Source organism: Rhincodon typus, chromosome 1 (genome assembly GCF_021869965.1).
Source record: "Rhincodon typus isolate 14 chromosome 1, sRhiTyp1.1, whole genome shotgun sequence".
NCBI lineage: Eukaryota > Metazoa > Chordata > Chondrichthyes > Orectolobiformes > Rhincodontidae > Rhincodon > Rhincodon typus.
In genome coordinates this window covers 14148494-14160347 of record NC_063332.1, presented here as the reverse complement: position 1 = coordinate 14160347, position 11854 = coordinate 14148494, and the positions used below count along the sequence as shown (strand labels likewise).

General features: G+C 41.6%; 1 protein-coding gene across 1 annotated transcript in view; it reads left to right on the top strand.

Moving 5' to 3' along the window:
- Window positions 1-272: 272 nt before the first annotated feature.
- Window positions 273-11854, top strand: part of LOC109937760 (N-acetyllactosaminide beta-1,3-N-acetylglucosaminyltransferase 4-like) — a 17077-nt gene continuing 5495 nt past the window's right edge. Inside the window, exon 1 of the mRNA XM_020536263.2 lies at window positions 273-339. Within this exon, the coding sequence (XP_020391852.1) occupies window positions 295-339 (45 nt within the window). The 5' untranslated portion in view covers window positions 273-294. The remainder of the gene's footprint in view (window positions 340-11854) is intronic.

Below are 11854 nucleotides of genomic sequence, written 5' to 3'. Positions count from 1 at the left end.
AGAGGAACCATGTCCGCAAGAGGGTGGTGGGCTCAGGGCATGTGAAAGGAAGTGGGGTGGGGTCACTGGAGAGGCTGGTCAGCAGCAACGGCATGGCATTGGCTATCAGCAGAATACCTGCTCTGATGCCATGTCCCTTGACCAGGCAGAAGATCCCAACTGATTTAACAAACCAACAGAAAGGAGTGTGAACCAGACAGGCACTAGGGCCCAGTGAGTGCACAGCAGCTTCCCTACGTCACAGGGCATCTCAATCTGGAATAAAGTTGCCACATAGAATGAGTTACTGGTTACATGAAGCTGGTAGTGGCTTGCTGCAGTGAGAGAGCAATCTATCAGGTGAGTATGCTTTATAGTTTATTATAATAGAAATGATATACAGAGCCAACCACTTTGATTGCTGTTTGCAGAGAGATTCAAATTGCAGCAGGAATGAAAATCTAGCCTTGCACTTTTTGTTCGAAATGACTACATTGGAAAGGACAGGTTTACATCCTGACAGCCAATGTACTGACTTTAAGCACTTTCTCTTGTTAACACTATCACATTTGTGAAAGAATATTTTAGAAAAAGGGAAGTGGTTAACAAGTAAAAGGAAGATGCTACTTTTGAGGATGAAAACATCTGTTCGTCTTATTCTGCCTGTCAGTGAAAAACCAACTGCTTGCTCATCTCTTCTATTAAATCGCGTAACTTGAGGGCATACACTTATAACAACTGGAGGCTGTTTTGAATCATTGCAATGAGTCGGTCTCTCAGCAAATACTGCTTTCAAATGCTCGATCCAGAAATGAGATTCCTCTTTTGTTTCTCTTGTAAGTCAAGCTCTTTTATTGTTAGTGTTTTTGAGAACAGCAGAAATAGGAACAGACTTGTATGGTCCTCAGGTTTGTTCCGCTGTTTAGTATTGTCATGTCAGCCTTCCATTTAAGACTGAGATAAAAAGAAATATTTTCTCTCAGGAGGGCTTGTGACTCTTTGAAACTCTCTTCCCCAGAAAGCACTGGAGGCAGGATGACTGAATATTCTTAATACGATGGATAGATTCTTGATGAACAATAGATTCAAAGGTTATTGGAGTAAGAGGGAGGGTTGAGTCAGGTCAACTGTAATCTTATTGAATGACGAAGCAGGCCCAAGGAACCAAATGTCATAGAATCATAGAACTCCTACAGTGCAGAAGCAGCCCATTTGGCTCATTGAGTCCACACCAACCCTCCAAAGAGCATCCCACCCAGACCTAATGCACTACCTTATCCCTGTATTTCCCATGGCAACCAGCCTCACATCCCTGGACACTACAGGCAATTTCGCATGGCCAATCCACCTAACCTGCACATCTTTGGACCGTGCAAGGAAACCGGAGCACCCAGAGGAAACTCATGCAGGCACGTGCAAATTGCACACAGACAGTCACCCGAAGGTGGAATTGAACCTGCATCCCTCGCATTGTGAGGCAGCAGTGCTAACCACTGAGCCACCATGTTGCCCAAAATGCCCTGCTTCTGCATCTAGTTTGTAAGTTCGCATGAATATATATCATTGTAGGCGAACTAAACCGAAATACTGCAAGTGGTGGAAATGTAATGCACAATGTAACAAACACAGACTGGTCAGGCAACATCTGCAGAGACTCGAAAACACAGACAGAGGTAAACAAGCTGTTCAAGTAGACTGGAAGTTATTGCTGAGTTATATGGCACAAGAAGAGACAGGGAGGTGGGATAGGTCTGAATTGAGTATTGAGGGTTGTCTTGAATGTTCAAAACTAATGATTTCAAGGTTATTACCAACTGAGCATTTTCTATCTTTTCAAGCTTTTTAAGATTACAAAATAAGTCTTGCATTTGCCAATTCACACCATATCAAAGTTCAGCAGGAAATAGGTAAGGCAAATAGACATTTTTGTTTCAAAGTATAAGAACAATGAATTATTGTTAAAACTGTACAAGGTGCTGGTCAGACCACACCTAGAAGGCTGTGAATAGTTTTGGGCTAGGGAGCAAATTTTTAAAGGTGACATAAGAAAGATTTAAAAAAGACATGAGGGTCAATTTTTTCACACAGGTTCATGTGTGAAATGAGCTTCCAGAGGAAGTGGTGGATACCGGTACAATTACAATGTTTGAATGACATTTAGTTAAGTAAATGAATAAGAAATTTTTGGAAGGATTTGGGCCAACCCCAGGCAGCTGGGAGTGATTTAGTTTGGGACTATGGTCAAAATGGGCTGTTTGGGCCAAAGGATCTGTTTCCATGCTGTATGACTCTATTACCCCAGGAAAGATTTAGTAGTTTGCGTTTGTAATCATTGGAGTTTAGAAGAATGAGAGGAGACCTTAGATTCCTATTAGGGGCCCTGACAGTGTAAGTGCAGAGAGGTTGTTGTGGGAGAGTTTGGGGTCAGAGGGTGTCATCCCAGAGTTAGGAGTCACATATTTAAAACAGGGATGAGGAGAATGTTTTTCTCTCACACAAGTCTGTGGAATTCTTTATCACAGAGAGCTGTTAAGGCTATGTCATTAAGTATACTAGAGGCTGAGAAAGAGTTTGAATCAGTAAGGGAATCAATGGTTATGTAGATAAGGCAGGAAAGTGGAGTTGAGGATCAACAGATTATCTATGACCACAATGAATGGCAGAGCAGATGGGCTGAATGGTCTACTCCTGCTCCATTGGCTTGTGGAGCAGATAAATTAACTTGGGGGGGTGGAGTTGCTTCAGGACTTTGCTCATAAGAATATATGACACAGCAGCAGGAGTTGACCATACAATCTTACAAGCCTTCATTTCCATACCTTTTGTGAGACTGTGTGCCTGCATGCTAGAATTCCCAGAAAAGGGAAATAATGTCTACCGTAAAAAATCCCATAAAGAATCTTGCATGCTTCAATGAGGTTTAATCTCATCTTACTAAATGTACAGACATTGGCCTTATTTTCCCAGCCTCTCATCATACCAAACATACATAGTATTCTAAGTCTGGTCTCATCAATGTTCTGTACAATCGTGATTAGATGTTCATTTTTGTAATCCAAACCCCTTGTAAGAAAGGCAAACACATACTTGCCTTTGCATTAGCTTGCTGTTCCTGCATGCTAACTTCCTTGTTCCTTTTGCGGCTGCACGCAAGTGGAATTATTGATGGTGTGTTCCTTCCCTGGTGCCAGGGTCAAGAATGCCACTAAGCAGCTGCAGGGCATTCTGAAGGGGGAGGGAAAATAGCCAGAGGTTTCGGTCCAGGTTGGTAAAAGAAAAGGAGAGAGGTCTTGCAAGCAGGATATAGGGAGCCAGGAAATAAATTTAAAAACGTGATCTCAAAAGGTAGCAATATTAGGATTACACTCAGCGCTACATGCTAGAGAACTCAGGGAAAAGAGAATAGGCCAGTTGAATGTATGATTGAGAGGCTGTTGGAAAAGGAAGGGATTTAGATTCTTAAGACATTGGGACCAATTCTGAGGAAGTTGGACAAACTGACAGGTCACACACCAGCAGGACTGGAATCTAAATCCATGTAGAAGTATTTGCTAGTGAATTGGGGGATTTTAAACAAGAGGGGCAGAAGGATGGGAATCTGAGTGGGGAGACACAAGAAAGGGAAACAAAGATGACAATGAATGATAGGAAAGAAAAATTGCAAAGCAGAGGAAACAAGGCCAAGCACCAAGTAGGGGTTCAATATGAAACAAAAGTAAAATTGTATAATGCATTCCCATTTTTAAAAGTTTTAAATGCACTTACCTCATCACTAGTCTAATTGTGTCATGTCTACCTGTTTTATTAAAGTGAGAGATCATTGATTGTAATGTAAACGCCAATGTTTGATGCTTGAAAACATTCTTCCAAAAGCAGGGATAAACTTATAAAGGAAGACTTATTTTTGGGAAGGAAAAATATTTTCAATATTTGATTTGATAAATCCTAATTTATGGAAATCCAGTGGCATACAGTAGACATTTCAGCAAAAAAGAAAATAAATTATTTTTCACCTGTCTAACAGCAGGAAAAGAAAATGAGAGATGGACTGAACGCATACTATCCATTCACAAATTCAGCCCTTTTCTTATCTTTCTATTGCAGTCTCTGAATAGACAAATAACATTAGGGACTACAGATTTTTATTTGATTAATTGATGCAAGTGAAACACCAAAGAAGGAATGAAGCTGCATTCAAATCAGTTGAAATAATGCAGTTAATGCAAAGGTTTTTACTTATTTATATGGCCTAAAGACTACCTTTAAGTCTATGGGATGTGAACTCTGCACTGAAGCCCATAGTAAGTGTCATGGATAAAGAAGGACCCATTGTGAATAAGGGCCACTAGACTCAAAAAGTTAATTCTGCTTTCTCTCCGTAGATGTTGCCAGACCTGTTGGATTTCTCCAGCAATTTCTTTTTTTTTTCAGATTCCCTGCATCCACAGTTGTGAAATGCAAACAAACTATCAGGATTTATTGCACAATAGATGGAGGGATGTGGACCAAGAGCAGGCAGAAGGGATTAGTTTAATTTGGTGTCATGTTCAGCACAACCTTGTGGGTTGAAGTGCCCATCCCTGTGCTGTACAGTTCTATGTTCTATGTTCTAATAGTTTAAGACTTAACATTCTACTAGTTGGAGAATAGCATAGTGCATGTGTCAGTGTACAATTCTGTAGATATCGGAATCTTTGAGGTTTTCTCTTCTTGGTTCTTTGGAGCTTATCCCTTGTTTCCCAAACTCTTGAAATTAGTCTTCTGACTTACAACATACTTTAAGGTTTCATCTTTGCCAGTTTCACTAATGTACATGCAAATCCACCCAGCAGCGATAAGGCTTCAACTTTGAATTCCCAGTCAACCTGAACCGCTGTAGCCATAGATACTTACTAAATGCTTCTCTCCCTCTCTATTAGGATAGACTGGATAGGCTGGGACTTTTTCACTGGAGGGTAGGAGGTTGAGGGGTGACGTTACAGGGATTTATAAAATCATGAAGGGCATAGATAAGGTAAATAGCAAAGTTTTTTTTTCCCTAGGATGGGGGAGTTCAAAACTAGGAGGCACATTTTTAAGGTGAGAGGAAAAATATTTAAAAAGGACATGAGGGACAACTTGTTCATACAGAAGTTAGTTTGTATGTGGAATGAACTGCCAGAGGAAGTGATGGAGCCGTGCTCAATTACAACAATTTGAATAAGTATATGAATATGAAAAGTTAAAAGGAAATGGGCAAAATGCAGGCAAGTTGGACTAGTTCAGTTTGGGAAACATGGCCAGCATGAACTGGTTGGACCAAAGGGTCCATTTCCATGCTGTATCACTCAATAACTCTATGCTCCCTTCTGACAGGAGCTTCCAAAAATCTTCACACTTTTGTTTAGTTTCTCCTCAGGCCCACTGGTGATTTCCAACACTGATCCAATACTTATACTTGGATACGTTATGACAAATCCATTATCTTTGAGTTATAACTTATGAACAGGAGTAAGCCATTCAGCCCTTCAACTATGCATTCAATAAGATCGTGGCTGATCCGGTTGTGGCCTCAGCCCAACTTTCCTATCTAGCCCTACCCCAACCCAAACCCCAGTAGCCCCAACTCCTTCAAATCAAAAAACAATTGTATATTGCCTTAAAAAATTCAATTACACACCCTCCATTGCTTTCTTAGAAAGATGATTCCTCAGACTGACATAATTACACCTAATCTCCATCTTAAAAGGGATATCTTAATCTTAAACACTGGTCCTGAGGTCTAAATCCCACACGAAAGGAAACATCCTTCCAGTATTTACTCTACCAAGTTCCCACAGATTCTTATGTTTCAACGAAATCATTGTTCATTTTTCTAAACTCCATCGGTTACAGGCCTAGCCTCTTCAATCTTCCCTGTTGTTCCAGAAAGTAGTCAAGTACATATTCCTATTCTGCTTTGAATGCAACTGTATCCTTTTTCTAATAAGGAGTCCAAAACCGTACACAGTACGCCAGATGGGTTGTGCCAAGGTGCTATAAAGCTTTAATAAAACCTCATGATTCTTAAAATACATTGAGTTGCTTCAGTGTGATTTGGAGAAGTTGAATGAATAATGATGTATAATAATGACGTATAATGCAGATAAATGAAGGTTTGGTAACAAAAACAGGAAGGCAGATTATTATCTGAACAGCAATAGATTAAGAAAGTGGGAGGTGCAATGAGACCTGGACGTCCTTGTAAACCAGTCAGTGAAAGTAAGAATACAGGGGCAGTAGGCAATGAAGAAGATAAATGGTATGTTGGCACTCGTAGTGAGCGAATTCAAGGACAGGAGCAGTACTTTGGTTCAAACCACATCAGGAATATTGTGTGCAGTCTTGGTTTCCTTACCTGAGGAAAGATGTTCTGGCTGTGGAGGCAGAGCAGCAAAGCTTTCCTAGACTAATTCCTGGAATGGCAGGATTTCCGTATGAAGGGAGTCAGAGAGAAATAGGTTCTTGATAAGCAAGGCGGTGAAAGGTTTACAGGGTGATTGTAATGTGGAGGAAATCAGACCATCCATGAACATATTGAAAGACGAAGCAGTCTTGAAGGGCTGAGTGGTTTAGTCTTACTTCTAACTGATATGTTTGTATGTACCACAGCGTCATGGCCAGTTCCATTCATCTACTCTGCAGCCGTCCACGACTTTCAGCCATGCAGGTCTATAAACCCTTGAACCTGTTGGAAAATTGCCATGATAAAGGATGCTCCACTTCTATATTTTAATTAGGGGGAGGCAATGGCCTAGTGGTATTATCGCTAGAGTGTTAATCCAGAGACCCCAATAACATTTTGGGGACCTGGATTCAAATCCCACCACGGCAGATGGTGGAATTTGAATTCAATTTAAACAAAAATCTGGAATTAAGAATCTAATAATGACCATGAACCTGTTGTCGATTGTCAGGAAAACCCCATCTGGTTCACTAAATGTCCTTTAGGGAAGGAAACTGCCATCCTTACCTGGTCTAACCTACACGTGACTCCAGACCCACAGCAATGTCGTTAACTCTGAACTGCCCCCTGGGCAATTAGGGATGGACAATAAATGCTGCCCAGCCAGCAATGTCCTCCTCCCATTAATGAATAAAGGGAAAATAAACCCTTACTTTTCGATGGCTTTATTTGTCTTAATTGTGGTCACACTCTCTTTTCCCTGACCATGGAGGAAATTAGAAGATCCAAGGAGTGAAACCACGTGTTGGTTAAAACTGCCTTCCTCCTGGCCTTGAGAAGGTGGTAGTGAGCTGTCTTCTTGGACCATTGCAGTCCACCTGCTGGATTTCCAGTTCAATGATTAGCTGAAGCTCATCAAGCTCTATACACTCAAGTGCTGATATTTTTACTTTAATCACTAACAGTCCCCATTAACAACTATTCACCCTCCCAGCCTGATCGTTAGCAACTCCTTTGTCTGTCCAACTGTCTTTCTCTCTCTTTGGCCTCTATCCTATCGTTTACTCCCTAACCCATCCACCTCCCTATTTTCTGCATATAAACTGACGTTTTCCCAGCCATCATCAGTTCTGAGGAAGGGTCACCGGACCCGAAACATTAACTCTGCTTTCTCCTTCACAGATGCTGCCAAACCTGCTGAGCTTTTCCAGCAACTTTGTTTTTGGTCTTGATATTGTTACTGTTGGATTTCACTGGGACTCATCAATTCCTACACACAGTAGCTGTTCTGCTATCTTCATTTCACATTTTTTACTTTATTTTTTACATGAATTTCTGATTATGGAACCCTTCTATCTTTCAAGCAACCTTTACAGGTAGTTCTTCTATAACACAATAGTTGTGTTCTCGTGTGACCACACGCTGTAGGAAGTCGTGCTATAGAAAACCGCCATCAAAAATTGTGTTATAAGGAAATGGCTATAGAAAATCGCTATACCTGTACAACAGAAAGTTCACATTATCCAAATATTGCCCACTGTTCATCAATCACATTACAGCCAATTCGCTTTAACGAAGGGGTCTGGGTGGGATGCTCTGAGGGTCGGTGTGGACTTGTTGGGCCGAAGGGCCTATTTCCACACAGTAGGGATTCTATGATTCTATGAAACACATGTTATAGCAGAACTACCTGTACAACTGCTCGTAAAATTTACTGACAAAAACGAACGTTCATAATTAGGATTGTTTCTCTTTTAAAATTCATGCAATTTAATTTTTAACCAAACAAAGATATTAACAGAGAGTTTGCCCCTTGATACCCATTGATTCCAGTTTTGCCAGGGCTCCTTGATGCCACACTCGGTCGAATGCAGCCTTGATGTCAAGGACTGTCACTCTCACCTCCCCTCTGGAATTCAGCTCTTTTGTCCATGTATGAACCAAGGCTGTAATGAGATCAGGAGCCAACCGGCCCTGGCAGAACCCAAACTGGGCATCACTGAGCAGGTTATTCCTGAACAGGTACTGCTTGATAGCGCTGTTGATGATACCTTCCATTACTTTACTGATGATTGAAAATAGACTGATGGGACAGCAATTGGATGGATTGGACTTGTCCTGCTTTTTGTGTACAGGACATACTTGAGCAATTTTCCACGTTGTTGGGTAGATGCCAGTGTTGTAATTGTGCTGGAAGATCTTGCCTGATGGAGTGGTAAGTTCTGGAGCACAAGCCTTCAGTGCTATTGCCGGAATGTTATCAGGGCCCGTAGCCTTTGCAGTTTCCAGTGTCTCCAACTGTTTTCTAATATCATGTGGAGTGAATCAAATTGGCTGGAAACTGTTATCTGTAATGCTGGGCACCATTGGAGGAGGCCAAGATGGATCATCCTCTTGGCACTTCTGGCTGAAGATTGCTATGAAAGCTTCAGCCTTATCTTTTGCACTGATGTGCTGGGCTCTTCCATCATTGAGGATGGGGATATTTGTGAAGCCTCCTCCTCCAGTGAGATGTTTTGTTGTCCATCACCATTCACGGCTGGATATGGCAGGACTGTAAAGCTCAGATCTGATCTGTTGGTTATGGGATCACCTAGCTGTGTCTGTCACTTGATCCTTTGTCAATATCCCACTAAGGGCTGTTTTAATCACTTAGTGGTTCATTTTAAAGATTAGATCAGAAACTGAACTGGACTAGCCACATAAACAAGAGCATGTTGGAGGTTGGGAATACTGCAGTCAGTAACTCACCTCATAACTCCATTTTCAACAAAGCACATGTCAGGAATGTAATGGAATACCCCCAACTGACCTGCAAGAGTGAAGTTCGGACAACACTCAAGTAGCTCAACACCACCCTGGTCAAAGCAACCTGTGTCAAGGCAACCTATCCACCACTTTAAGCATCCACTGTCATCACGATCAATGCCCAGCCGTTTTAGACCAGAGATAGGGGCACAACTACTGTGTTGCAAAAGCTCTCACAGGAAGCCACTTCTTAAATATGTGCTACAGTTAACATCGTTTTCTCTTAATGATACCTTGAGCATGCCCGTATCTACATTCAATTAGCTCAGTTTTTGCAACATGAGTGTGTACCACCTCCAAAGAGAGTTTTGTTGTAGACTTTGAGCCTCGTGGGTGCCCTGGTGTTATGTTATAATGTGCCTGAACAGGTTGATTAAAAATAATTTTTGTACTTTCCAAAAAGGATCTCTTAGAGTTTTGAAGTACCTACACAGTATACAATGGACACTGAGTCCAAATCTCAGCAATGCTTCTACCTAAAGGACAGGGACTGGTGCAGTGATATTGGTCCTAGATCCAGGTTATGTTCCACCATCAGGATGTGATGGACGCAAAGATGCTCACAAGGCACATTAAAAGGAAAACAATTTCAATGGCCTACAAGATGCCTCCTTGCAATTCACCAACGCTCTTTCAACATCTTCTAAAGCAGCGACCTCAGCTGCATAAGAGAACATGGGCGACAGATGCATGAGAACACTATCGATGCGTCTTTGTAGAATCTTATTGTGCAATAGTTGATGACATTTCAGAAGTCCTTAATCATCTGCAGGAGGTCCTGAGGTCATGCAACCATGATCATAAGAAATAGGAACATCAGTAAGCCATTTGGCTTCTTGAGCCTGCTCCATCATTTAATAGGATCCTGACAGATCCGATGATCCTCATGTCCACGTTCCTGCCCTTTCCCTGTAACCCTGATTCCCCGACTGATCAAGAATCTATATACCTCAGCAATAAATATACGCAAGGATTCTGTCCCCCAAAACTCTCTGTGGCAAAGAGTTCCAAAGACCCACAACCCACTGAGAGAAGAAATGTTTCCTCACCTCAGTCTTAAATTGGCAGGCCTTTATTCTGAAACTATGCCCCTCCGGTCCCAGATTCTCCCATAAGGAGAAACATAAAAAAGCATTACATGTAAATACAAGTTTCCTCTTATAAAATGAGATACACGTCATTTGTAAGCAATGTATCCTCTCAACTTGTTTTTGCAATTTGCAGATGATTTGATTAAGTGTGATGGCCCTTTAAATTTTATTCTGCAGCAACTTAAAGGGGCTGACTTTTGTGTAGCTGTGCAGCTTAATGAGATCTTGTTTCTCCTCTTACTCAGAGTGTAACTTGACTATGCCTACTCAGAACAACCTTTTTAAAACAATATTAATGACTGCCTCTGACCTGATATTCATACCAGCACTAGACTGCACTCCCAACCTTAGTAGCATCATCTACCCTCAGCCCTGCCTGGGCCCATCTGTTGCTGAAGCCTTCCTTCACTCCTTTGTTACCTCAAGATATAACTATTCCAAATACTACGTAACTGCTCTCCCATGGTCTATCCTTGGTAAACTTGAGGTCATTTCAAAACTCTGCTATCCGTAACTTAACTGACAGAAAATACTGTTCCCCTATTGCCCTTGTGCTTGGTGACTTACCTTGACTCCTGGCAAGGAGGTAATAATTCTCATCTTTATTTTCCAAATGTCTTTTAAACGTTATAATTGTGCCCACAGCCACCACTTCCTCAGGAAGTTTATTCCATATTCAAACTACCCTCTGTGTAAAAAATTTGCCCCTTGTGACATTTTTAAATCTCTCTCCTCTCACCTTAAAAATGTACCCCCAAGTCTTGAAATCCCCCATCCTTGGGAAAAGATAACTGTTATTAACCCTATCTATACCTGTCATGATTTTATAAATCTCTATAAGGGTCTTTTTATTCATTAACAGGATGTGGGCATCGCTGGCTAGGCAGCATTTATAGCCCATCCCTAATTGCCCAGAGTGCAGTTCAGAGTCAACCACATTGCTGTGGGTCTGGAGTCACATGTAGGCCAGACCAGGTAAGGATAGCAGTTTCCTTCCCTAAAGGACACTAATGAACCAAATGAGCTTTTCCCCAACAATCGTTTCTTAATTCCAGATTTTTTTTTATTGAATTCAAATCCTACCATCTGCCATGGCAGGCTTTGAACCTGGGTCCCCAGAACATTATCTGGGTCTCTGGATTAACTGTCGAGCGATAATACCATTAGGCCATCACCTCCCCACAAAGGTGAGAAGGTGATGGTGGCCTCTCAGCCTCCTACGCTTGAGTAAAAATGTCCCAGCCAATCCAGTGTTTCTTTATAACTCAACCCTTCCATACCCAGCAACATCCTGGTAAATCTCTTCTGAACTCTCTCCAGCTTGATGATATCCTTCCCTCAACTGGGTGACCAGAATTGGGTACAGTACTCCAGAAGAGGACTCACTAATATGAAGTAAAACCTCAAAATGACTTCCCAACTCCTTTATTCAAAGGACTGAGCAATGAAGGCAACCATGCCAAACTCCTTTTTAACCAGAGATAGTAGGAACTGCAGATTCTGGAGAATCTGAGACAACAAGGTGCAGAGCTGGATGAACACAGCAGGCCAA